Raw genomic sequence first — 25,364 nt, forward strand, 5'->3', positions numbered from 1 at the left:
ACCAGGACCGGATGCGGCTGGCAGAAGGAGCCACTCATGCAAAGCTGAGGTGGGGCCCGAGGGAGGCAGCGTCCAGGGGTGAAGCTGAGAGCCACCTGCAGGGCTTTGAAGGCTGAGCCAGGGGCTGGTGTCTGTGATGGGGCTTTTCAGCTGTAGACACACAGCGGAGAGAAAAACCTCGTGAGCCCAGTGTACCCATCCTCCCGCCTCAACCATTGCCAACTTGCGGCTCCTCTTGTCCCCTCCGGAACCCCGCTCTCCGCAGGGCGCAGCTCAGCTCACCTCTAAATATTTCTGGATGCATCTCTGAAAGATAAGGACGCATGCAAACGAAAAACACAACTAACCCCCGCCACCGTGATACCATCACGGAACTAATTCCTCCATATCATCAGATACCCAGGACCTGTTCTAATGCCGATGTGTGTCAGAAATGTTTATATGTGCGTTTTAGTTTGTTTGAATCCGATCCAAAGAAAGGCCAGTAACCGCAATCCGTTGGTTCCTTTTCACGTTTGTCCTTGCAGTTGATTGGCTGAAGAAACGGGTCCTTCGCCCTGTGGCGTTTGCAACCATCTCGATTTTGCAGGCTTGATTTTCATGGTGTTGATTCCTGTTTGTTTTGGGCCCTGCATTTCCTGCGAGGTAGGACTTATCTCTGGAGACTTGTTTCCTTGGTACAGGCACCGTTTTTTTGGCTCAGCTGCTTCATAAGCAAAGTTATCGCCGGAGGTGCATGACATCTGGTTTGTCTCTCTTTTTTATGACTTAGGAACCGTCAATGATCCTAAATTGATGTTAGAACCGTGAGTGCCTAAGTCTGTTATTTGTCAGTGGTTGCCAAAGAGTGGGAATCCAGTATTCTAGCTTCTTCTTCATTCTTTTTTTTTTTTTGGTCTTTTTTTTTGGTTGTTGTTGTTGTTGTTGTTGCTATTTCTTGGGCCGCTCCCTCGGCATATGGAGGTCCCCAGGCTACGGGTCAAATCGGAGCTGTAGCCACCGGCCTACGCCAGAGCCACAGCAACGCGGGATCCGAGCCGCGTCTGCAATCTACACCACAGCTCACGGCAACGCCAGATCGTTCACCCACTGAGCAAGGGCAGGGACCGAACCCGCAACCTCATGGTTCCCAGTCGGATTTGCCAACCACTGCGCCAAGACGGGAACTCCCTTCTTCTTCATTCTTAGTTGGAATTCCTCACCTGATAATTGGTTCTCGGCTCTTGCTTAATTTGTGGTATAGTTTGCATAAAAAAGTCAGGACAGGAGGTCCCTCGTGGCTCAGCAGGTTGAGGATCCAGTCTTGTCACTTGTGCTGTGGTTCTGGTTACAGCTGTGGCGTGGCTTCCATCCCTGCCCCGGGAACTTCCCCATGCCATGGGCATGGAAAGAAAAAATTAGGCGAAGTCAGGATAAGCCCCTGATTTGTGTGCCCCCTGAATTTTCCGGTTTCAAAGCTGGGAGTTGCTTGCCTGCCATCCTCCAGTTGTGACCAGTTGTTAGTGTCAGCATGATTGTGACGTCCTGCCTCCGGATCCACGGGGTGTGTGTTCATCCGTCGCAGTCGTTATCCTCACGGCTGCTCACGCCGGCCCGTCTCTGCTAGTGGGAGCCTCCGTGGTTTGGTCCTGCATCCTTTGCTGGCTTCCTGCACTTCCGGCGTGACTGGATGTGCTGGAGAGGGGGTTGGCTCGTGTGCCCCGGGGAGCACACCCTTCCCGGGCGGCCTCCTCCCTCCCTCAGTCCCCTGGCTGGCAGCAGAAGGGGGGCTGAGGGGAGAGAAGGCAGGCCCCGGGGCCCAGCTCATGCTGGGTGCAAGGGCTGTGACGTCGGAGGGACATTGAGGTCTACAGGGACCCCCGACTCTGGATCCCAGGCCCTGGAGCCTCATTAGCTGCCTCTTGAGTCGGCAGAGCGTTCAGAGCCAAGCTCTGGGTTTGGCTAATGATCCTCCCCCTGGCTCTGGCGGTGCCTTCTAGCTCCTACCAGCACCCCCCCCCCAACCCTATGCCATGCAGTCCGGCGCTTTTAGAGCCAGGAGGGTACAGTGGCCAGGCCAGTGGTGTCAGCTTCGGCCCCCCGCACTGCTCTCTGTCCGGGGCAGCCCCTCGCTCCTCTCTGGACCTCAGTCTTCCCATCTGCGCAGTGGGGGTGGTACACCCCAGCCCACCCCGTCCCCTGTGCGCGCTCCATTGTCCATCTGCCCCTCTGTCCTGAAATGAAACATGAGGGAGCATGCCGGGGGTCAGGGCCGAGGCCGGCCGGTGAGTTGTCACTTAGAAAGGACACGGTGTGGACTGAAAAGGGACCAGCTAGCATGGGGCCCTCGCTGGGTGTGTGTCGGGCGCTGAAGCCCTGAGCATGAACCCTGCCTGCGTCACCGGCGCCTCGCACTCCTGCCCTGCAGCCTTGGTGGACAGGGTGGGGGTGGGGGTGGGGGGGGTGGGCACCGAGCGGGGCTCCAGCAGCGGCTGTAGCTCCTTTCACTGTGCTTAGCCTCTGCATTTTCTTCATCTCCGATGTCCAACAAGGAAGCGCCTCTCTTCGCCAACATCCCTGTTGACCGTAAGCGGCACGTAAACAAAAGCGCGCTTAATGCGGGCGGGGGGCTGGGGAATGGCTTTTGGCTGGAGTCTCTGGGCTCAGGATTGACAGCCTCCTGATCCACCTCCGGCTCCTCATCCTGGATGCCTGTGTGCCCACCCTCATACCTCATACCGGGGAGTGAGTTTCTTCTAGAAGCAGCTGCTTGTGCTCTGGATGGGGTTTGGTTCCTCTGGGTCCCGTGCCCAGAAGGGCCAGCAGGTCAGGGCGGCGGGGGTGTTTCCCTCTCTTCGCACCTCCTGCTGTCCCACGTCGCCCTGTTTGTCCTCATCTACGTGGGAGACGCCCACTGGCCGCTCTCAGGACACCTGCTCGGAAGCCGCCACTGGCTTCTCTCCATGGCCCCGCGTGTACCCCCGTGTCAGCCTCGGCGTTTGCCTGTGTGCCCTCTGCCTACCCAACTGGGATCCTCTCGAGGGCAGGGGCCATGTCTGCTTCATTTGAATCCTCTGGGCAGGGTTCAGAGTGGTCTATACTGATCAAGAACTCATGTGAGGGCAGACACACCTGGGTTTGAGTCCTGGTTTCAAATTCAGTCTGCCTGCCTCCAAAGAATGCATGTATTTCCTCGCTGTGTGACTCTGGACAAGTTACTCACCCTCTCTGAGCCTCGGTTTTCTCACCTAGAAAGTAAAGATGGATATAACAGCAATCTACTCATGGGGTGGTTGTGTGACTTAAACTGAGATAACCCATGGCAGTCACAGGCTTGGTGCCTGCCATCTCCAAGATGCTCCATAAATAAACGATATTATTAAGGGTCCCAGTTGACACCTCTGAATTTATTCATTCATTTAACGCGTGATTATTAAGGACCCTCTCGCTGGGCCAGGCCCTGGGCTAAGTGGGTGGATAGCAGTGGTCAAGACTGACGCATCTGAGTCCTGAGAGAGCTGACGTTCTAGTGACAGTATCAGCCTATCGAAACGATATTACATACTTGGGTAACTCTAACTGGGGAAAGTGTCTCAGAGAGGTGCCAGGGCTGTGAGATGGACAGTCAGGGGTCCTGCCCAGTCTAAAGAGCCAAGGAGGGCTTCCTGGAGGAGGAGGAGGGCAGACCCTAAAGGACAGGTGAACTGGCAGAAGAGCAGGTGCAGAGTTCCTGAGCAGAGAGTGAGCCGGGAGCGGGAGCAGGGGGCAGGGGGTGGGGACAGAGCGCAGTAAGGGGTTTGGGCCTTATTTCCAGGGAGGTGACCTGATCAGAAAGATCACTCCTGCTGTGTGGGGTGAGGGCAGCTGTGGCTGCTGGTGCTCATACGGTGTCCCGAGGTGGGGAGAAGGGGAATGGGGCAGGGTGGTGCTGGGGGATGGAGCAGAGGAGATGGATTTTTGCACGATGGTAGGAGCTCAGGTTGAGTGGAGAGAGGGCAAAGGGGGAGGCCAGTGTGGCTGCCAATGTGGGGCTCAGGCTAGACACGGGGGATGGTGGCACCACTGACCAGGCAGGACCTGGGATGGATATGCTGAGCGGCGGGGGGGGGGGGTGCGTGTTGTGCAGAGGGAGGCACGACGAAGGAAGGGGAGGCTCATGGCATCTTTGAGCCTCCAGCTGCTGCAGAGATGGGCAAACTGAAGCTCGGAGATGAGAAGGATTCGCCCATGTCCCACCCTGGCTCATGGCAGAGATGGGACTAAACCCCGCATTCCTTTCCATTGGACCCCCTGGAGGCACACCCCCCCCCATCACTTCCTCAGGAGGCCAGCTGTGACCCTCAGTGTGTCCCCATCCTGTCCCCCTCCCCATCCAGGTCATCCCAGACTGGAAGGAGCAGGAGTGGGATCCCGAGAAGCCCAACGCCTACGCGGGCATCTTCCACTTCCACTTCTGGCGCTTCGGGGAGTGGGTGGATGTGGTCATTGACGACCGGCTGCCCACGGTCAACAACCAGCTCATCTACTGCCACTCCAGCTCCCGCAATGAGTTCTGGTGTGCCTTGGTGGAGAAGGCCTACGCCAAGTAGGTGTCGGCAGCGGGCAGGTGGGTGGGCGGCCAGGCCGATGGGCTCCGTGCAGGTGTTCCACTAGCCGGGGCTCCAGGCACAGAGAGGGGATGGGCTGATGCAAACACGCACAGCGAGCTCAGAGCCCCAGTGCCCAGGCAAGGCCAGCTGAGCTGACGCCAAGGCGGGGCGGAGCCTGGATGGGAGGCCTCTGGGTACTTGGTGTCGAGTCTCTACCTAGGGAGGAATAGGTACTCCCTGCTTCTCCTTGGGTAGATGGAGGCCAGGTCGCCAGCGGCAGGGCCAGCACCCACATTCAGGGGGATGGTTCTTTTCCAAAGGTCCACGTGGCTGAACCCTCCTTTGAGGCCTTGATGAGGATGTGGTGTCTCTGAGCCTGGGCTGGTCGAGGAGGTTGGGCCGAACCATTGCCTGCCCTGCTCCCTGGGGCTCCTCCATCCACCCACCCGTCAGTCTCCCTGACTGTCCAGCCATTCTATCTTTGCTGCCCCCGTTCCTGCTCTGTGCCAGGCCCTGGGTCCCCAGCAGGGGCATAAGCAAAGCCTTGCTGAACTGCAGAGGGCTTTGAGGCAGAGTGACCTGCCCGGGCCCCTGCGGGACAGGTGTAGGCCTGGGGCGGGAGGGCCGGACTGCCAGCTCTGCGGGAGCTTGTCTCTAGTTCCTCCTCCCAGGCCCATTTGTCACTCTTCTTACACTCTGTGTGTGTGTGTGTGTGTGTGTGTGTGTGTGTAAGTGTAGGAAAAGGAAAAACAAAAGCTCCTATGATCAAAAGCAAACCCAGAAAACCGCGCTGGCAGATTCCATTTTTAATCCTAAGAAAGCAGCACCCGCCCCCTGGTGGCCACCACGGGCCTTGGCCGTGGTGCAGGCCCCTCTCCTCCCTCTCCAGGAGACTCACCCCGAGACTTGGGGGCTTGCTCCTTCTTTAAATTTTCTGTTTGTTTGTTAAGTAACAGTTTTATTAGTTTTCAAAATTGTATAAAATATAATACTTACCCTGTTGACTATGTGTAAGTAGTACGATTCATTGGCGTCGGTTACATTCACAAGGCTGTGTAACCGTCACCTCCATCTCCTATGCTTTTCATCATCTCGACCTGAATTCCCTTACCCACAAAACAGTAACCCCCCCACCCAAACCTCCATTCTACTTTTGGTCTGTATGAATTTTCCTATTCCAGGTGGCTCATATAAGTGGATTATTTCGCCACCTGTGTCCACTTTATTTCATTTAGCATAACGTGTTCAAAGTCCATCCATGATGGAGCATGTATCAAAATTACACCCCTCTTCATGGCTAAGTAGTATTCCATTGTATGTGTATGCCTTTTTTTTTTTTTTGTCTTTTTGCCATTTCTTGGGCTGCTCCCGAGGCATATGGAGGTTCCCAGGCTAGGGGTCTCATCGGAGCTGTAGCCGCCGGCCTACGCCAGAGCCACAGCAACACAGGATCTGAGCCGCGTCTGCAACCTACACCACAGCTCACGGCAACGCCACATCCTTAACCCACTGAGCAAGGGCAGGGACCGAACCCGCAACCTCATGGTTCCTAGTCAGATTCGTTAACCACTGCGCCACGACGGGAACTCCCATATTTTTTTTAATCCATGGACACTTGGGTTGTTTCTACCTGTTTGCTGTTATGAATAATGCTGAACATTGGTCTGCAGATATCTGTTTGGGTGTCTGCTTTCAGTTAGTTGGCGTATTTATCTGGGAGTGAATTGCTGGGTCACATGGTAGGTCTGTGGGTTTTTTGGTTTTTTTTTGAGTAACCATCAAACTTTGCCACAGGAGTTGCACCATTTATACTTGCTTATTTTTATTGACTTACTTTTTTTTTTTTTTTGACTGCCACCCATGGCATATGGAAGTTTCTGGGCCAGGGATCTAACCTGTGCTACAGCAGAGACCCAAGCTGCTGCGTGACAATGCTGGATGCTTAACTCCCTGCACCACCAGAGAACTTCTGTTTTATTCCTTAAATAATAAAATGAAAGCATGTCTGTTATAGAAAATCTAGAAGACCATGCAGAGGATAATAAAACTCTCTCCCATATTCCTGCACCATCTCCCAGGCCCCTGCCCTCCCCTTCCCCGTTTCAGGCCACCGGAGTTAATGGGGCAGCTCCTCTGTTCAGGCTGGCGGGCCGTGTCCCCTCAGTCCCCTCACAGCCCCGCCCCCCCGCCCCACCCCCTCTCCACATCTCCCCCCCCCCCTCCCGCTGCCGCAGCTCTTTTAAAAACCTCTTTGATGCCTCTTTTGTTTGTAGGTTACCTTGCAAAACCTGTGCTGCTGTGTCGTGGGCATATATTTTTAATTTATGTCAACAGTATTTGGTCATATAGCCCATCCTGCTTCTCACATTCACATGTAGCACTCTGCCTTTAAGACCTCAACCCTAATATTTATTTAACTTACTTATACCGATGTATATTTGATTTACAATGGTCTGTCGATTTTTTTTGCTGTACGGTAAAGTGACTCAGTCATACACACATATATGTATATTCTTTTTTTTTTTTTCTTTTTAGGACTGCACCTGCAGTATATGGAAGTTCCCAGGCTAGGGGTTGAATCGGAGCTGTAGCCACCGGCCTACGCCAGAGCCACAGCAATGCCAGATCCAAGCTGCGTCTGCGACCTACACCACAGCTCACGGCAACGCCGGATCCTTAACCCACTGAGCGAAGCCAGGGATCGAACCCACAACATCATGGTTCCTGGTCAGATTCATTTCTGCTGAGCCACGACAGGAGCTCCCTGTACCTTCTTTTTTTATACTCTTTTCCATCATGGTCCATCCCTGGAGACTGGATGTATTTCCCTGTGCTATATGATAGGACCTTGTTGTTTATTCTTCCTAATATTAAATAAACCATAGCTGTGTCAAGCACCTGGTATGTTGTTCAGAGTAGATGCTTAATTTTTTTGAAGTGAATTATTGTATACAATTTAAACATAAGGGATCTCGCTTTATTGCTTTTTCAATTGTAATACACAAGCATTGGCATTTTCCCGCAGTAGGAATTCTTTTACAGTGTTTTGTTCAATGGCTGCCTAATGTTCCAGAGTTGAGATGCACATTTTATTATTTTATTATTTTTTATTTTTTTGTCTTTTTGCCATTTCTAGGGCTGCTCCCGTGGCATATGGAGGTTCCCAGGCTAGGGGTCTAATCAGAGCTGTAGCTGCTGCCCTACGCCAGAGCCACAGCAACATGGGATCCGAGCCGAATCTGCAATCTACACCACAATTCACGGCAACGCCAGATCTTTAACCCATTGAGCGAGGGCCAGGGATCAAACCCGCAACCTCATGGTTCCTGGTCGGATTCGTTAACCACTGAGCCATGACGGGAACTCCAAGAAACACATTTTAAAAGATGTGCTTTTAAAACCAATTCCCTGTTGTTAAACATTTTTTTAGTTTTACCTTGTTATAAATAATATTACACATTGAGAATTGATATGTCAAAGGCGTATGACCTTTTAATACTTTTGGAAAGAATTGCTAGATTTTTGGACAGCTTATTATTATTTTTTGTCTTTTTTTGCCATTTCTTGGGCCGCTCCCGAGGCATATGGAGGTTCCCAGGCTAGGGGTCCAATTGGAGCTTGTAGCCACCGGCCTATGCCAGAGCCACAGCAACGAGTGATCCGAGCCGTGTCTGCAACCTACACCACAGCTCACGGCAATGCCGGATCGTTAACCCAATGAGCAAGGGCAGGGACCGAACCCGCAACCTCATGGTTCCTAGTCGGATTCGTTAACCACTGCGACACAACGGGAACTCCTTTTTTTTTTTTTTTTGTCTTTGGACAGCTTATTTTTGAAACTGGGACTCTAAAGACTAAGCAGAATTTGAGTGACGAGATGGTGTGGCTCATTGGGACAAATGTTGGCCTGGGAGCTGGAGACCTCTGTTGTGTGGAGTGCTGTGTGACCCCAGCAGTTCGCTTGACCTCTCTGAGTCTCAGAAATCTCCCCGAGAAGGCGAAGGATTTAGACTGACTGGGGACTGAGCTGCGCATTTTTTCCACTTTGCTTCCAGACTGGCGGGCTGTTACCAGGCCCTGGATGGGGGCAACACGGCAGATGCACTGGTGGACTTCACCGGGGGGGTTTCCGAGCCCATCGACTTGACCGAGGGTGACTTTGCCAATGATGAGGCCAAGAGGAACCAGCTCTTTGAGCGCATGCTGAAGGTGCACAGCCGGGGAGGCCTCATCAGCGCCTCCATCAAGGTGAGAACAGAGGCGGCCCCGCCCCTTCATCAGCCTGTCTGAGGTGGGAGGCGACTGCGGCGTCCCAGGCAGAGCCCCTGTCCAGGTTGGCTCCAGACCCTTGACCTCACTGGGGGAGGGGAACAGTGAGAAGGTGCCGCCCCCTCCCCAGCGCTGGACAGCGACCTCAGGCCCCCTGCCCTGCCCCTTAAACTGTGGAAGCCTTTGCCTGTGCTGTTCCACTTTTCTGGCCCTTTTGCATCGGGGTGATGGGTGTCTATGCATCCGACGTTCCCCAGCCAAGATGTGGGGCAACGCAGCTACGAGGCAACTGGAAGAGGCGGGGGAGCCCCTGCAGGACTTTTCAAGAGAATCGTCTGTATTTCATTGACTGTTCATAGTTTAGGTGGGAAAGCTGGGGCTCAGCGAAGGCAGAATTTGAACCCAGGTTTGGCTGACCCAGTGGTGTGTTGATAAAATGACTCTGAATAATGAGAAAGCCCTGATGTGCGGATTTCAGTGGTGTAAAGGCACTGCTCCATCGTCGATTTCAAGCTAGTGTTTTAACAACTAAATTGCAAAGCTGAGCTCGCGGTGGCGGACTCCAGCACCGCCCAGAGCCGGCTGCACGGCAGGTCCCCTCCTTCACCGCCGCTGCTGCTCCCGGGCCTGTAAACGGCTGTGAATACAGCAGAGCTCCGACCGCCGAGGTCCCCAGGTCCCTGATTTGTGCGGGACTGCCATTCCAGCCGCGTCCTGCAGGGGGCGCTGTGCCCCAGCTGCCGGCGGCTGGGCCCTGGCCCTGAGCCCTGTGTCCTCCTGCAGGCGGTGACGGCGGCAGACATGGAAGCCCGGCTGGCCTGCGGGCTGGTGAAGGGCCACGCGTACGCCGTCACCGACGTGCGCAAGGTGCGCCTGGGCCACGGCCTGCTGGCCTTCTTCAAGTCCGAGAAGCTGGACATGATCCGCCTGCGCAACCCCTGGGGGGAGCGGGAGTGGAACGGGCCGTGGAGCGACACGTGAGGCCTGGGGCTGGGGGAGGCACTGGGCAGACCCCACGTGGCTGGGCCCGGGTACGGGGGGCTTGGGCAAGGTCAGGGTGGGCTTCGTGGAGGAGGTGGCACCGGGTCTGGGCCTGGAAGGGTTTGCAGGGAGGATGACATTGGGAGAAGATTTACTTTGGAGGAGCATGGGGGGACCGATGGAGTGTGGGCTGGGCTCTGGAGGTGGGGGTGAGCCCATTTCTGTGGGAAAGCAGGGAGGGAGCCCACCCAGCGAGGAGGGAGGTGACGGCGCTGGCCTTGGCTTGTGGCCCTGGTGAGGCCCGGAGAGGAGCAGAGCCCAGCCCCGCCGCCCCCCCCCCCCGTGTGGGGGGGTCCCCTTCATTCAGGGTCATTCCCCTCTTGCCCCTCAGCCTGCAGCGTGGCTCCCAGACCTCTGGTCCCCAGCATGGTGGCAGCCCAGTTACCTGCGGGAGTGGGCGGACCGGGCTTCTTGGCGAGGGGCTGGGCATGGTCTCTAGTTACAGCCATACTGATGGAGGCCTGGTGCCGAGCTGTCCTTCGTGCCAGCTGTCCCTTGCCAGGGTGGCCCTGATGGGGTCCTTCCTCTTACACGTCTCCCTTTTTCCTCCCGTGTGCTCACATCCCAGCTCAGAGGAGTGGCAGAAAGTGAGCAAGAGTGAGCGGGAGAAGATGGGCGTGACGGTGCAGGATGACGGCGAGTTCTGGTGCGTGTGCTCTTGCCCCGGGCGGGTGTCGGGGGGCTGCGTGAGAGCCTCCTGTGTGCCAGGGAGGGAGCATCGAATGGGGAGTCAGGGGCCAGGGCTCTCGCCAGTGCCCCACCAGCGACATCTCTGTGCCTGTTTCTTCTTTTGTAAAGTAAATTGGGCAGGAAGGGACCTTTTCATCCCTGTAGCCTACCCCCCGACCCACCTCAGGGGACCCTGGGCTGCTCTGGCACCCAAGCTGAGCCCTCGGCCAGTAGGCTAGGGTACAGCAGATGGGGAATTGACCAGAGGGCAGAGGGCATGCTGGCAGCCTGGTACCAAGAGCAGGTAGGGAAGAGGAGCCCTGAGCAGGCAGGGACAGAGACTCAGCCCAGAGGCCAGAGGGCACCCTTGGGTTAGGGAAGCGTGCGTGCAGGGAGGCGGGGGCACCGGGAGGGGGCCCGTGGTGGGGTGAGCTGGGGAGACGGCCACCGCCTCGCCTCAAGAGCCTGATCACGATTCCTGCAGTCGTTCACTCACTTCTGCATTCAGTCCTGACTGTGTGCCGGGCCCAGGGTCTTTCTTCAGTAGGACACTTGATTCGGAGACAGAGCCTCTTCCTGGAAGGGCGGACAGTAGTCTCCATGCGGACAGGCAGAGGCAGGTGGCAGTGCTCCTGGCACCCCAGTGAGGTCCCCTCAGGGGAGCCAGTCTGGCTCAGGGGTCAGTCAAGTTAAAACACCACCATAGGAATTCTCGTCGTGGCTCAGCTGTTAATGAACCTGACTAGTATTCATGACGACAGGGGTTCGATCCCTGGCCTTGCGCAGTGGGTTAAGGACGTGGCATTGCTGCCGTGAGCTGCAGGTCACAGATGCAGCTCGGATCCCGCATTACTGTGGCTGTGGTGTAGGCTGGTGGCTACAGCTCCAATTGGACCCCTAGCCTGGGAACCTCCATATGCTGCAGGTGCAGCCCTAAAAGACAAACAAACAAACAAACAAACAAAAACTCACCAAAAAAATAAAAACCCATAGCAGTAGAAAACTAATCGGGAAAACTCTTCCTAAGGCCTTTCTCATGTACCTTCCGCTGGATGTATACATGTGCATATGCTCTCAGATTCGTGCCCTTTGAAGGGGGTGGGCGCTCCCCCCCTCCCCAGGCTGCTGGAGATGTGACAGCCTTCTGGCTGCTGCAGCTCCACCTACCAAGAGGTTCTCACCACTAGCCTTGGACCAGAATGGATGCTTTATACACTGAAGAGGGCCGTACACGTTACTTACTAATACTATTAAGAATTGTAACAGCCAGCCTTTGCCCACTCCTGTGTGTCAGAAGTTGTGCCGCGTGCTTTTGTTGCATTGCTTCATTCCTACGCTGACTGCGAGATAGGCAGCTGTTGTTAGATTCATCCTCATTTTACAGATCAGGAGACGGTGGCATAAGGGACAGGCAGGGTCTGTGCCACGCCATGTCCAAGCTCGCTGATGTGTGGGCGGAGCTTCAGAGCCGGTGGGGCGAGGGGGGGGTGGGGCGAGGGGGTGGGGGTGGGGACGCCGGCTCAGCCCCGTGGCCCGCACGCCCAGGATGACCTTCGAGGACGTGTGCCGCTACTTTCACCGACATCATCAAGTGCCGGCTGCTCAACACGTCTTACCTGAGCATCCACAAGACGTGGGAGGAGGCCCGGCTGCGGGGCGCCTGGACGCGGCACGAGGACCCGCTGCAGAACCGCAGCGGGGGCTGCATCAACCACAAGAACACCTTTTTCCAGAACCCGCAGGTGGGCACCCTTGGGGACCCGAGCAGCTGGGGCCCTCGCCGCTCACCTGGCGCTGACTCCTGCACGACCTCGGGTACCTCCTGGGGCCTCCTTGGGCCTCATGCATGCGTTGTGCAGTGGGGTTGGGTGGGCATGTCTGGGCGGTCATGTACCCCCGCCCCCCGGGCCTCACAAAGTCACCTGCAGATGGTAGAAATGAGGAAACTGAGGACTAGGGAGCGTCTTGATAAACTTACAGGGACATTTTGTTTCGAGGCTGATCTAGGGGCTCAAACCCCTTCTTTTTATACGCGGTGCTGCTCCTTCTGGGGGACCTTCCCAGACTGGCTCCCCAGGGCACCTCCCCCTCTACAGCCTCCTCAGCCGCGGCCCTGGCACCTGCCTAGTCCTCATGCCTGGTGCGCATTCATTGAGCCCCGGCTGCACACAGGCTTGGAGCTGAGTGTCCATCACCTGCCCCAGATGTTGGCCCATCTCACGGATGAGGGGCAGAGGCTCAGCGAGGTGATGGGGCTTGGCCAAGCTCACAAGCGGAGCTGCGACCTGGGTCTGGGCCGAGCTCTGGGAGCCAGCGCGCCCGTCTTTGTCCTGGTCTCACTGCATCGTCCCTCTTTCCCTGCCGCACCTGCAGTACATCTTTGATGTCAAGAAGCCAGAAGATGAGGTGCTGGTCTGCATCCAGCAGCGGCCCAAACAGTCCACGCGCCGGGATGGCAAGGGTGAAAACCTGGCCATTGGCTTCGACATCTACAAGGTGAGGCCAGCTGGGACCCGGGCTCCGAGGGGAGAGTTTGGACCTCCTGGGCCTGGGACGAACACTCTGGAACACTTTGGTCTCCACCATCACCCCTGCCACCCTGGCCACAGTGGCCAGTGGCGCGGGCGAGCTGTGACATGGGCCCCCCCTCCCTCGCATTGGCCTCACAGCAGCGCTCAGCCCGATTCTTCCTGCCCCAGACTCATGAGCTGTTTGGACGGGGCGGGGGAGGTTAGCTGGAGGTCGAGGCCGGGCTCTGAGGGGACCCCTGCCTCTCCCTTCCTCAGGGCTTGGTCCCCTGACTGAGTTGGTGGCCTCGCCAGGCACGGGGTGGAGGCATCCTGGGCAGAGCCAGGTGGGCTTCCCAGTGGCTGCTGCCCTGGCCTGGGCCCTGAGGCCTTCTGCGTGTTGTGATGCCTCGTGCTTGGTGACACTCGGCATAGCTGGACACCACGTCCCTGTCCAGACACCGAGAACCTGGTGAAACCACGTGCATGTGCTGGGCCCGTGGCCTTTGACGCGTTGGCTCGTGTTATGGCAGTTTGTCCGCATCCGTGTGTAGGGACATCCGTTGCATGCTGACGGCGCGACTGGCACATGTCGTGACCTTCGCTGACCTGACTGCGGCTGATCATGGCACTTGTTCCAGGAATTGTCCAACACGTCCTGGTAGCTGGCAGTGTCACTCCAGGGACACATGCTGTGACTTGGGCAGATGGTGATGCTCGGTTCTGCCGTGATGTCAGGAACCCCATGGACATGGTCCCCGGGGGGCGTCCCACTGCCACCCCTCCAACAGCTTCATGAGATATTGTTCATGTACAGACGGCTCACTCATTTAAAGTGTGTTCGTGGACTTGTGCAGCTGTCACCACAATCAATTTTAGGGCATTTTCATCCACCCAATCACACACATCTCCCTCCCCGCCAGTCCCAGGCAGACGACGCTCAGCTACGTCTGTCTTTTGCCCTTTTTTTTTTTTTTTGCTTTTTAGGGCCACAACCGCAGCATATGGAAGTTCCCAGGCTTGGGTCGAATCGGAGCTACAGCTACCAGCCTACACCACAGCCACAGCACCTCGGGATCTGAGCCGTGTCTGCGACCTACACCACAATTCACAGCAATGCTGGATCCTTAACCCACTGAGCGAGGCCAGGGGTCAAACCTGCCTCCTCAGGGATACTAGTCGGATTCGTTTTCGCTGCGCCATGACGGGAACTCCGTTCATGTTTTAAAATTTGTTTTATTAGAGGTGATTTACAACGTTCTGTCCATTTCTGCCGACAGCAAAGTGACCCACTTCAACATACATTTCCATTCTTTTTCTCACGTTATCCTCTTCCATGGTCCATCCCAAGTGATTGGGTGTAGTTCCCTGTGCTACGCGGCAGGACTCCAGATTTGCCTCTTCCGGGCAGCCAGGGGCAGGTGTTGGGGGTGTGGGTGGGGGTGGGCTGGGGGCTGTGTGACCCGGCGCCCCCCCGCCCCTGCAGGTGGAGGAGAACCGCCAGTACCGCATGCACAGCCTGCAGCACAGGGCCGCCAGCTCCATCTACATCAACTCCCGCAGCGTCTTCCTGCGCACGGAGCAGCCCGAGGGCCGCTACGTCATCATCCCCACCACCTTCGAGCCGGGCCACACGGGCGAGTTCCTGCTTCGAGTCTTCACCGACGTGCCCTCCGACTGCCGGTGCGTGGGGGTCGGTGGGGGGCCGGGGTGGGCAGGACCCAGGGCCACACCAGGCTGAGGCGCCGTCCGCAGCCCAGGCATGTTCAGGGTCCGCCCAAGACGTGGCACGGGGGTCTCCAGCCTCCTGGGCTGGCACCGGCACCGCACTTCACAGTTTACAAAGACGCTTTCACTCATCTCTTTGGCTCTTTCCGAATCCCCGGCCGGTGGCCTGACTCCTCCTTTTCACAGATGAGAATTGGGGGTTGAGGTTGGGGGTGGCTCCTTTTTCTTTCGGCTTTTTAGGGCTGCACCCCCGGCATATGGAAGTTCCCAGGCTAGGGGTCGAAACTGAGCTGCCCCTGACAGCCATGCCAGATCCAAGCCTCGTCTGTGACCTGCACCACAGCTCATGGCAATGCTAGACCCCCGACCCACTGGGTGAGTTCAGGGATTTGAACCTGCATCCTCAAGGATGTTAGCTGGCTTCGTTTCTGCTGTGCCACAATGGGAACTCCTGGGGGTGGCTTCTAAGGTCCTGCACCCAGTGGTAGAGCCGGGGTGGGTGAACCCGGGAACCATGCCCATCCCTGCTGTGGTGCAGACCTGGGCATCCCACGCTGCCCTCCCACCTAGGGGGGGCAGCGCAGAGTTGGTGCCCCCTGCCCACTTCCCAGACCAGGCAGGCAGCCCATAGAATCAGTGGGCCTGGGTTCTCCAGTCTGCGCTGTGTGGGCAGCCCCTTCCCCAGTGAGCCTGATGCTTCCTGGTCTGTAAAACAGGCAGAACAGTTGTCACCAGCTCCCAGGGCTTTGAGAGGATGAGGGGTCAGACCTGTAATGTCCAGCGGAGGCCTGGCACCCAGCAGTGCCCAGGACATGCCTTTCCCCTGGGGGAGGAGGGGCACCTCGGGTGGGTAGGGATGGAGGAGCAGGACGTGCCCGAGGGCTCGTTTGCCCAGGATGGGCAATGTCTGCACTAAACGCTGCTCCTCCCCCCGCCCCACCCTTCTGGAATCCCCTCGCCCTCCGTCCTCCGGGCCCCTCTCCATCACCGCCCCTTTATCCTCTGCCTGCACCAGGGAGCTGCGCCTGGACGAGCCCCCCCGCTCCTGCTGGAGCTCCCTGTGCGGCTACCCCCAGCAGGTCACCCAGGTGCATGTCCTGAGGGCTGCTGGTCTCAAGGACTCCCCGACAGGTGAGCTTACCTGAAGCCCCTTGCCTCCTCTCCAGGAGGTCCCCGCGTTCCTCCCCAGCCCCAGAACTCTCCTGCTCTCCCGCAGCAAGTGTACACGCCAGGTCGGCCCTGGGGGGAAGCTGGGCGTGCAGAGCAGAGCAGCACAGGCTCAGCCTCCTGCCTTTGGGTGGCTTCCGGTGTGGCGGTTCAATCAGACACAGGGACAGGCAGCAGGGGTCGGGGCGGGGGGGTGGGGGGTGGGGTGGGGGGAAGGCTTCCTGGAGGGGGCGGGCTTTCTCCAGGCTGGGAGGTATTAAGGCATGAAGCCGGATGAAGGGAAGTCGGGGAAGGTGCTCTGACAGGGGGACTGGCGTGGGTGGAGGTCGGAGGCCAGAGATGACTGTGCCTCCTCTCGTTCTGGAAGTTCGAAAAGTTGGTCAGGCTGTGGTCTCCCTTCTCCTGAATCCGTGAGCCCCTGCTTCTGCTCTGGGGAGAGCTCGGCTCCCAGACACCTGTCTCACCCGGGCCCTGCCCCAGCCCCTCACCCCACTGCCCGCTCGTCCTCTCCAGGGGCTGACTCTTACGTGATCATCAAGTGTGAGGGGGACAAGGTGCGCTCGGCCGTGCGGAGAGGCACCTCGACGCCTGAGTACGACGTGAAGGGCGTCTTCTACCGCAAGAAGCCGAGTCCAGCCCATCACGGTCCAGGTGAGGCCACCTGCTGGGGTCCCGGAGGGGTGCGATGCCTCCCCACCCGGAGGGGCAGGGCCCCGCACGGAGGGTCTTTGGCAGGGACCCGGAAACACTGGGGTCAGCTCCTGACTCTGTACCTAACGGGGTGTGGCTTTGGGAATCGTCTTGCCTGCTCTTCCCGGTGCCCTAGGGTCCCCTCTGGAGGATGGGTGAGCTGGATTAGCTAGAGTGACTGTGGGACACTGGAGCGTCAGTCTCCTGGCCAGGGACAGCGGTCATCTCCGCTGACCTTGCCCCAGAGCCTGGGGAGTGTTTCCTTAACTTCCAGTGTAGGTGAGTCCACCTGGAACAGCCCCACTGAGGTGGTGGGTGGTCGGGCGGTGTGGCCTGAGAGTGGGGCTCAGAAAGCCCGGGGCCTGGGCATGCGCTTCCTGCCTCTCTCAGGCCAAGGCGGTCACAAGTCTGAGCTCATTGGCAGGAAGCCCTGTGTCCCCAGGGCCCAAGCCAGCATCTCTCCAGGCGAGAAACCATCTGTAAACAAATGCTTGGGTACCCTGGGGGAGCTGCTGTAGGGTTTCCAAGTTTTCTTTCTTTCTTTCTTTTTTTTCTCTTTTCTCTTTTCTAGGGCCATACCTGCAGCCTATAGCGGTTCCCAGGCTAGGGGTCTAATTGGAATTGTAGCCACTGGCCTACACCACAGCCACAGCAACGCCAGATCCGAGCCACGTCTGTGACCTACACCACAGCTCACGGCAACGCCGGATCCTTAACCCACTGAGCAAGGCCAGAGATCGAACCCGCAACCTCACGGTTCCTAGTTGGATTCGTTAACCGCTGAGCCAGGCCAGGAACTTAGGGTTTCCAAGTTTTCTTGACACTGGCTCCCAACAGATCAAATCACAGGACCATAGATGTTGGGGTTGGAAGGACCTTTAGGGGCTCTTGACCCAATGCTCAGGTCAAAGATGGGGAAACCAGGGTGGGGGTGTGTCACTTGTCCAAGGTCACCAGCAGAGCTATTAATGACAGTCTTGGAGTTCCCATCGTGGTTCTGCGGAAATGAATCTGATTGGGAACCATGAGGTTGCGGGTTCGATCCCTGGCCTCACTCAGTGGGTTAAGGATCTGGTGCTGCCGTGAGCTGTGGTGTAGGTCACAGACGCGGCTTGGATGTGGCATTGCTGTGGCTCTGGCGTAGGCTGGCGACTACAGCTCTGGACCCCTAGCCTGGGAACCTCCATATGCCGTGGATGCAGCCCTCAAAAGACAAAAGACAAAAATAAATAAATAAATAAAATAGTAGTAATGACAGTCTTAATTGTACACATGGAAGGAACCTTTGACACATGGGAGGAAGCCCGAGGCTCCAGAAAGGACGTGGCCTTGGCCAAGGTCTATGGCGAGACAGGCACTGCAGGGCTCCTTCTCCTCAGCCCGGCTTGTGCTGCAGGAAGGGCATTCGAGGCTTTGCCACTCCCGCCTGCAGCCCCCCAGACCCATACTTCTGGTCTTGGAGCTGGTCCCCAAAGATCCTCTGTCTCCCCCCAGATCTGGAACCACCGAGTCCTGAAGGACGAGTTCCTGGGTCAAGTGCACCTGAAGGCCAACCCGGACGACCTCCAGGCCCTGCACACCCTCCACCTCCGAGACCGCAGCAGCCAGCAGCCCAGCGACCTGCCGGGCACCGTGGCTGTGTGCATCCTCAGCAGTGCCTCCCTCACGGCCGTCTGATCCCTGCCCCTCACCTGCCCCCACAGTTCTCACCGTCATCTGCATGTCCCCAACCAGGCCAGGGACTAGGCTGGGAACCAGGACACTGAGGTCCTTCCCCCAGCTTTTCCACTGACTTGCTGTGTGACCTTGGGAGGTCTCTGCCCCTCTCTGGGCCTCAGTATCCCGAGGACCCTAAAGCATTCCCTTCTCATAGAGGAGTCTTCTTGCCTGAGATTTAAAGTAGCCCCCCCCTGCCCCAACTGCCACCATGGCTAAGGGACTCTATCCGTTGAAAGCATTTTCCCGAGGCCCTGCTCTCTGCCAACGGAGTGCCAAGGATGTCACTTGTTTACACTCAAACTGCCACATCCCAAGGTCCACTCTTGCCCCTCGTGTCCCAGGCCTGCCCCAGTGTCCCAGACTTGCTTTCTCTGTCACTTACATCTGGTTGAAGGGGCTCTTGGGTTCCCACGCAGGCCGGAGTTTGGGTAGCTGTTCTTCCTCTAATCCCATCCGCTCGCCTGCACATCACTTAGTGATTCAAAGGAGGTTTGCCGAGGGAGGAAGCGCTGCTGTGAGCCCCAGAGTGGAGCCAGGCCCCTCCCGCAGCGCTGGGAGACCTGGCGTCCGTCCTGGGCCTCGCCTCTGCTCTCAGGTCCTCTCAGAGGCAGACAGACGCCCAGACAAGCTGCAGCCGCCTTCTCCATCCAGCCTCCGGTTTCATCCCCAGCCTCTGGTTTAGGGTCCCTGGAGAGGTGGCAGAAGGGTGTCCTGCTTCCACTGCCCTGATGCGGGAAGGCGTGTGTCCGGTGTCGTGGGCCGGGCAGGTGGAGGGGGCCGTGGGGACCGGAGGGGGGTGTGGGGACCCGAGGGGAAGGCCCCTCTGCTGCCAGACCCGGGCTTTTCCTGGGAAAAGGGGCTCTGGGTGGTGGTCTCAGGCCCCCTGGGATCAGGTCACACATCGGGCTGGGCAGGAGGTGGTAAGTCCATCCCCTGACCAGAGACCCCCTCCGCCAACATCCTCCCACACACAGCCGAGGGGGCGACAGCCCTCGCTGCCGGGACCAAAATGCCCCTTTCGGTCCTCAACGTTTTATATTCTTTGTGTTTTACGTCTCGATTTTAACCAGGGGTTTTTAAAGGAAAACCGAAAACCTGAACCCTTTTTTCTTCTTAAACTCTGGTTCCTGTAATCCTCTGATTTTATTTTGCTTCTGCTTGGGGCGGGACGTGGGGGTGGCCGGACTTTCTCCGGGGAGGTCTGCCGCTGGATGGGGGCAGGGGGTTCGGACCGACTGTGTTCTTGGACAGCGTTGGCGCCGTGACGGGCCTTGGGTCTCCTCTGCGTCCTTGGGCTCCAGAGCAGGGGATACAGATGAAAAAGTCCAGTTGGTTCAAGGATGGGAATTCCTTCGGGGAACCTGGCTTTTCGGCTCCAGATCTGGCTCTTTGGTGCCGCATCCTGGCGGGCTGTGCTGGATCCTCGCCTTTGCCTCCTCCCTCTGGGTCGTCTGCTCCTGTGCTCCCGACCTCCCTGGTCACGGGAGGGGCCTGGAAATGAGTGACAAGGGAGACAAGAAGAGTCCTTCTCGAGAAGCTGGGATTTCCCCTCGAGAACTCAGGCCTAGGGCTGGACTCTCTGTGTGACCAGGAGCAAGTCGCCCAAACCTCCTGTGCCTCGATTTCCCCCTTCTGCAAAGTGGGGCCAAGGATTCTCATTTGTCAACACTCTTATTACCGAGCGCCGAATAAGGGCAAACCAGTCCCCTTTCTCCGCGTGTGTCTGTGCGCGCACGCTATCCACAGTCATGTAATCTCCACGGCTCGCTGTCCTTGATTCCCAAGTCGGGTGGAGGGACGAGGGCAGGATAACCAGCCTGGGGCCTCTGGGGCCACCTGCCACACAGGTATTTGCTCAGCCACGTCCGTGGGGCTAGGCGGGTAAAGCAGGACCAACTGGCAGATCTGTGTGGGCTTCGGCCCGGAGGCCAGGCACGGTACCCTTTCCCCAACCCCCATCTCAAACAGAACTGGTTGGGCAGCCCTGTCTTTGCTCCCCATCCCTCTGGGTGGGCCAGGCTGGCTCCTGGCTGTGGGAGAACCCTGTCCCCTGGGGACTAGGCGGGTGAGACCGGAGCTCTTTCAGGCTGGGACTGGTGGGCATGTGGGGAGGGCAGCCGCTCTCTTCAGCAGGTGCACCCTCCAGCCCACGGGGTGACAGGGGGGCTCAGGGCTGCTTTTGGAGATGGGTGGGACCCCTGGTCCACACCACCCCAACCTGGGCTTCACTCCCCTTGGGGTCAAGGGCAGGGTCAGGGGACTGGAGACCTGTTTGTTCTCAGAATAAATGTTACCGCTCTTCCAGAAGGTCTTCTGTGTCTCTCTGTCCCTTGAGGGTAAGGGACAGTGAAGGGAGTATTTCCCAGGCCTGGGTGACTGTTGTTTGGTCAGAGAGCCAGGTGAGGGAGTTAGAGCTGAGGCTGAACCCCACTGCCTGCCTGGGGGGACAGTGTGCCGACATCGTTGAGATCATTCATCTCTCCCATTGGTGGCCTTGTCCCAAGTCCCGTCCCAGGCTCCGAGGGGAAACAGCACAGAGCCTTGCTGGGGTGCTCTGCAGACCAGTGGAGGGGACGTGCCAAGATTTAGTGGTTGGGTGGCCTGGGGGTACAGGTGTTCCCTGAGCCTCTCCCTGCCCCAGCTGTGGCATGGAGGGTGGCCGAGGAGGAGACGGGCTTGTGGGGGGATCGGAGTGGAGGCTATTGAGGGGAAGATGTTGGCAGCTCGAGCCAGGAAGCCACAGGTGGCGGTGAGGAGAAACCAGATTTGGGAGGTGGAGTGGACCGTGCGTTGGGGGTGGTGAGTAAGGGAGGAACGAGTAGTTGAAGACCAAGTCTAGATTCCACATAAGACTAAGAAGAGGACATTGTGGCTGACGTGCCCGCCTTGGCATCTTGCCCATGCCCGGTGGGTGCTGAGTCGTTGCAGCTGTGCGGCATCTGGCACGAAGCATGTGCCCGCCCCCGGCCATCCCTCAGCACAGACCTGCGTTCTGCCTGGGGCTCCCCGTCTGTTCCTCTCTGGGTCTCCGTTTTCCCATCCGCCTAAGGCTGACACCACTTGCCTGCCTGGTCTGGGAGGCTGAGCAAGAGACGATTAGAGGGATGCTAGGACCCAAGGGTCCGTGGTGTTCAGGAGCACCTCCTGCCACGGGCACCCGGCCAAGCACACCCCAGCAGCCAGGGGTCTTCCGGGGTCAGGACTGTCAGGTCAGAGGGAGCCCCAGCTCGGGCAGAAGCAGTACCTTGACTTTCTACCTGCTGCTGCAGGCAGAGGCTGCAGGCTCAGCTTTGATCTCCAGGGGGCGCCATCAGGCAGCTGTGCCCAGGAGGCGGTGCGGTTGGGCCATGCCTGGGTCCCTCCCTGGGCCCCCCACCCCATCCTTTGGGTGGCAGCCAGGTGGCACCTTCCCAGCAGGCACATCCCAGTTACAGAGAATCCCACAGAGCGTCTCCCTCCACCCGGGGCCCGGATGGCCAGGGCTGGGGCAGCTGCCAGGGCGGGTGAGGGCCAGGGCTCAGCAGGGCGCCCGTGATGTCACTGTCTTCACTGATGCTCAAAATGAACATTTTGTTTACTCTTCCTTGTTTACCCCCCTCCCTACTTTAAAATCACATTTTCTTACAATTAAAAAAATATATATATATACATCATATTTAGGAAACTACTACATATAAAGACTAAACTTTGGGACATGTAAAATGTCTTGTATTAGTCACTTTAAAACTATGCAATAAACTCTGCAGAATACAAAAAAAGCATTTATACCACACACACAAAATCGCATTTTCCACCTCAGTTGGCACGGGCCCCTGGCACATGCCGGGCTGCTCCTGGTCAGCTGGTCTGAGAAATGATTAGAGAGGAGTTCCCATCGTGGCTCAGAGGTTAACGAATCCAACTAGTATCCATGAGGACACGGGTTGGAACTCTAGCCTCGTTCCGTGGGTTAAAGATCCGGTGTTGCAGTGAGCTGTGGTTGTAGGTAGGCAGCTGTAGCTCTGATTTGAGCCCTGGCCTGGGACCCTCCATATGCCGCAGATGTGGCCCTAAAAAGACCAAAGACCAAGAAAAAAAAAAAAACCCACAAAAAACAAGAAATGGTTAGAGACACCTCCGCCCCCACCTGCACCTGCCCAGAGCGAGCTGAGGGGCAGCGGTGAGGTGATGCGCTCCAGGTGATGTGACGTGAAGGCGCCCTCGGAAGCCGTCTGGGGTGAGGGCTGTGCACAAGGACAGGGGAGGAAGGGCCGGAATGCTTGCTACCTCCTGCCCTGCCTGGTCTTTGCTCTCAGAGTCTCAGACAGAGAAGGAAACGGGCTTGGCAGAGGGCACACGGGGGCCAAGACTCAGCAAATCTGTGACCAATCAGGATCAGAACGAGGTTTCCTGCTCAGGTGAGTCAGGTAATGTTACTGCCAATGATAGGAGGCAGCTGAGGCCGGGATGGGTGGGCTGGTTCCAATCCCACAAGGGTCAGCAGCACAGCTGAGAAAGCCCCCAGGGCCCCCGCCTCCCCGCTGGGCAGCCAGTGCTTTGCCAGGGCCCCGGGCAGCAAGCCCGCCTCCCGTGCTGATGTCACGACACCCAGACCTTGGAGGGCCCTCCGGCTCCGCCTTCTGGGAGAAGGCTCTGGAGTGGGGTTGAGAGGGCAGCAGTGCCGGCCAGATAGCTGCGCTGGGCAGGAGAGAGAGGGAGACAGAGAGAGAGAGTCCCACAGTGAAAAACCAAAGACCCAGGGGCCCCCCCAGCCAGGAGCAAAGCCACGGAGCAACACAGAAGAAGGGGGGACTCGTGTGTGCTGATTGTCCCAGACCCACCCCCCCAGCTTCCTGGCCCCTCCGTGCCGGTGGCAGCTGCAGCCAGGCTGGTGAGCAGTTGGGACCCAGGTAAGGAGGGGCTGCCCGCTGTCCTGGGCACGGGGAGAAGGGTTTGCTGGACTTCGGGGGGGGGGGTCATGGGTGCAGGCCGCCCTGGAGCCACTGCCCCCACAGCCACTTGCTCCTGGGCACCCTGCCATCTCTGGCCAGAGCTGGGACGGGGGCAGACATGCTGAGGGGTGGCCGAGAGTCCTCTGTCCCTGTCTCTCTGTCTCCCTAGGTCTTTCTCAGACACTCATTTTTTTTTTTCTCTTTCTCCTTCGATGAGTCACTTCCTTTCTCTGTGCCTCAAATTTTCCGTCTGTGAAATGGGAAATGAAGGCCCCTGAGCCCAGGCCATTGTGGGGATGAGGTTAAATTGAAATGGAAATACAGATCCCTGTCCCCTGCTGTCACTTTGAAAAGCAATAAACTTGAACAGGGATTAGAAAAATAATGTCTATCATGTGGCTTTTTCCTTACAAACGGCCTTTAAATTCTATGTCCCTTTCCAGGCCTCCAAACCCCGAAGGCCCTGGCTCTGCCCTCAGCTCTCGTGGCTCACGGGGCGCAGGACGCCAGCCACAGCTGGGCATCATCTTCAGACATAGCTCCCCGCGGCAGCTGCCCGCTGACCCTTGTAGAATTCCCTTCCCAGCCGGGCTCCCAGGCTGGATGCCGGTCTCCGGGAGGACCATGTGCCCGCTGAATCCTGGAGCCCCAGGGCGGGGGGTCAGGGCTCAGGTGTCAGGCCCAGTGTCATGGGCAGAGGATCAAATGCCCCAGTGCCTCTGAATGGGCCTTGTGAAAAATTGATGCTTATCCTGGGAGGCGGGTAGGGGGCCAGGGGGGCCTGGCGCCAGGGCCTGTGGGCTGGAGTGGGCTTTGAGCACCATGCCGCATCCCCCAAGTCCTTCCTGAGCCATTTCTGGTCCTGGCCCTGTGCCATGTGAGGTGACGGCTGAGCCCCAACCCTGCCCTCTATCAACTGCCTGACTTTGGGGGCAGAGGTGTGGACGGACCCTGATTAGACAACAGCTGCATACCGTTAGGGCTGGATAGAGGGAAACATCAGGGCTCTTGGCAGCCTGGGGATGGTCCGGGAAGGCTTCCTGGAGGAGGTGCCGTCTGAACTGAGTATGAAGCAGAGGTGGGAATTTATTCGTCAGAACTCCAGGTAGAGGGGCCAGTGTATCCAAGGCCAAGGGGTGTGAGAAGGCCTGTTTCAGGAAGAGTGAACACTGGGGATGGCCCGAGAACAGCGGTGGAAAAGAAGAAAGTGGAGAGGCAAGATGGAGAGGCGTGTAGGGCTGGGCTGGGGGTCGGGTTAGAGCCCCCATCCTGAGGGCAAGGGGTGCTCTCGAAGGATTTTAGGCGTGCCCTGTCAAGAGCAGGTCATGCTTAGCCTGACCCTCTTGGGCCAGGCTGTCCCTGTCACCCCCACTCCTGGGGCAGCCCTGAGCTGGGTGGCCGGGGACCAAGTCCTAGTTCTGGATTTGCCCCGCCCTGCTGTGTGACCTTTGGTAACTCTTGGTCCCTCTCTGGGCCTCTTTGCCCATATGTCCAGGGGAAGGTGTTGGACTTGCTGCTTCTTAGGAGCCCTTTGGGAATCTCCGCATAACAGTGGTTAAAAAAAAAAAAAAAAAAGAGCTCAGCTTCTCTGGGCAGTGGAGCTGGTGGAAGCGGAGGAGGCTCAGGTCACGCAGGTTGGGCTGTGGCCAGAGGGAGAGAAGCCAGGATGGTTCCTCAGAGGAGGAGGGGCTGGGGCTTCGGCGCCCGGGTGACCGCGGCCGGGCTCAGCGCTGCCAGGGCTGGCTGGCCTGCTCGGAGGCTTGAGATGGTCGCTTTCCCCACAGCACAGCATCTGGCCAGGGGGGCAGCAGGAGCATTTGACAAAGGACAATGGTGATTCTTCAGCAGGTGAGTGTTCCCTGTACCCCACGGGCCTTCATCTTTCTATGCCAGGATGGCTCATCCTGCCCCATCCCCTATTCTCGTATCCATATTCTTAGCTGTAGGATACCCTCCCCAATCTTTCTTCTAGAGAACTCCTCTCTCTCCTTCAAAACCCAGGTATGAAACTTTCCCTGACTCTCTCAGGCCTGGTCTAGAATTGTTCCCTCTGATGAGTCTGTTGGGGCCCCCCT

At 57.8% G+C, this 25,364-nt stretch overlaps 2 protein-coding genes across 2 annotated transcripts in view; both read left to right on the plus strand.

The window, feature by feature from the left end:
* Nucleotides 1-20,662, plus strand: part of CAPN5 (calpain 5) — a 53,058-nt gene extending 32,396 nt beyond the window's left edge. Inside the window, 12 exon segments of the mRNA XM_047752237.1 lie at nt 4,356-4,564; nt 8,624-8,816; nt 9,621-9,814; nt 10,447-10,524; nt 12,093-12,120; nt 12,122-12,289; nt 12,921-13,043; nt 14,541-14,737; nt 15,798-15,913; nt 16,463-16,581; nt 16,583-16,600; nt 18,134-20,662. Of these exon segments, the coding sequence (XP_047608193.1) occupies nt 4,356-4,564; nt 8,624-8,816; nt 9,621-9,814; nt 10,447-10,524; nt 12,093-12,120; nt 12,122-12,289; nt 12,921-13,043; nt 14,541-14,737; nt 15,798-15,913; nt 16,463-16,581; nt 16,583-16,600; nt 18,134-18,316 (1,626 nt within the window). The 3' untranslated portion in view covers nt 18,317-20,662.
* Nucleotides 20,663-22,445: 1,783 nt separating this feature from the next.
* The window catches only part of MYO7A (myosin VIIA), an 88,080-nt gene continuing 85,161 nt past the window's right edge, over nt 22,446-25,364 (plus strand). The window contains 2 exon segments of the mRNA XM_047752753.1: nt 22,446-23,247; nt 25,074-25,137. Coding sequence (XP_047608709.1) covers nt 25,120-25,137 — 18 coding nt within the window. The 5' untranslated portion in view covers nt 22,446-23,247; nt 25,074-25,119.

This window comes from Phacochoerus africanus, chromosome 11 (assembly GCF_016906955.1).
Source record: "Phacochoerus africanus isolate WHEZ1 chromosome 11, ROS_Pafr_v1, whole genome shotgun sequence".
NCBI lineage: Eukaryota > Metazoa > Chordata > Mammalia > Artiodactyla > Suidae > Phacochoerus > Phacochoerus africanus.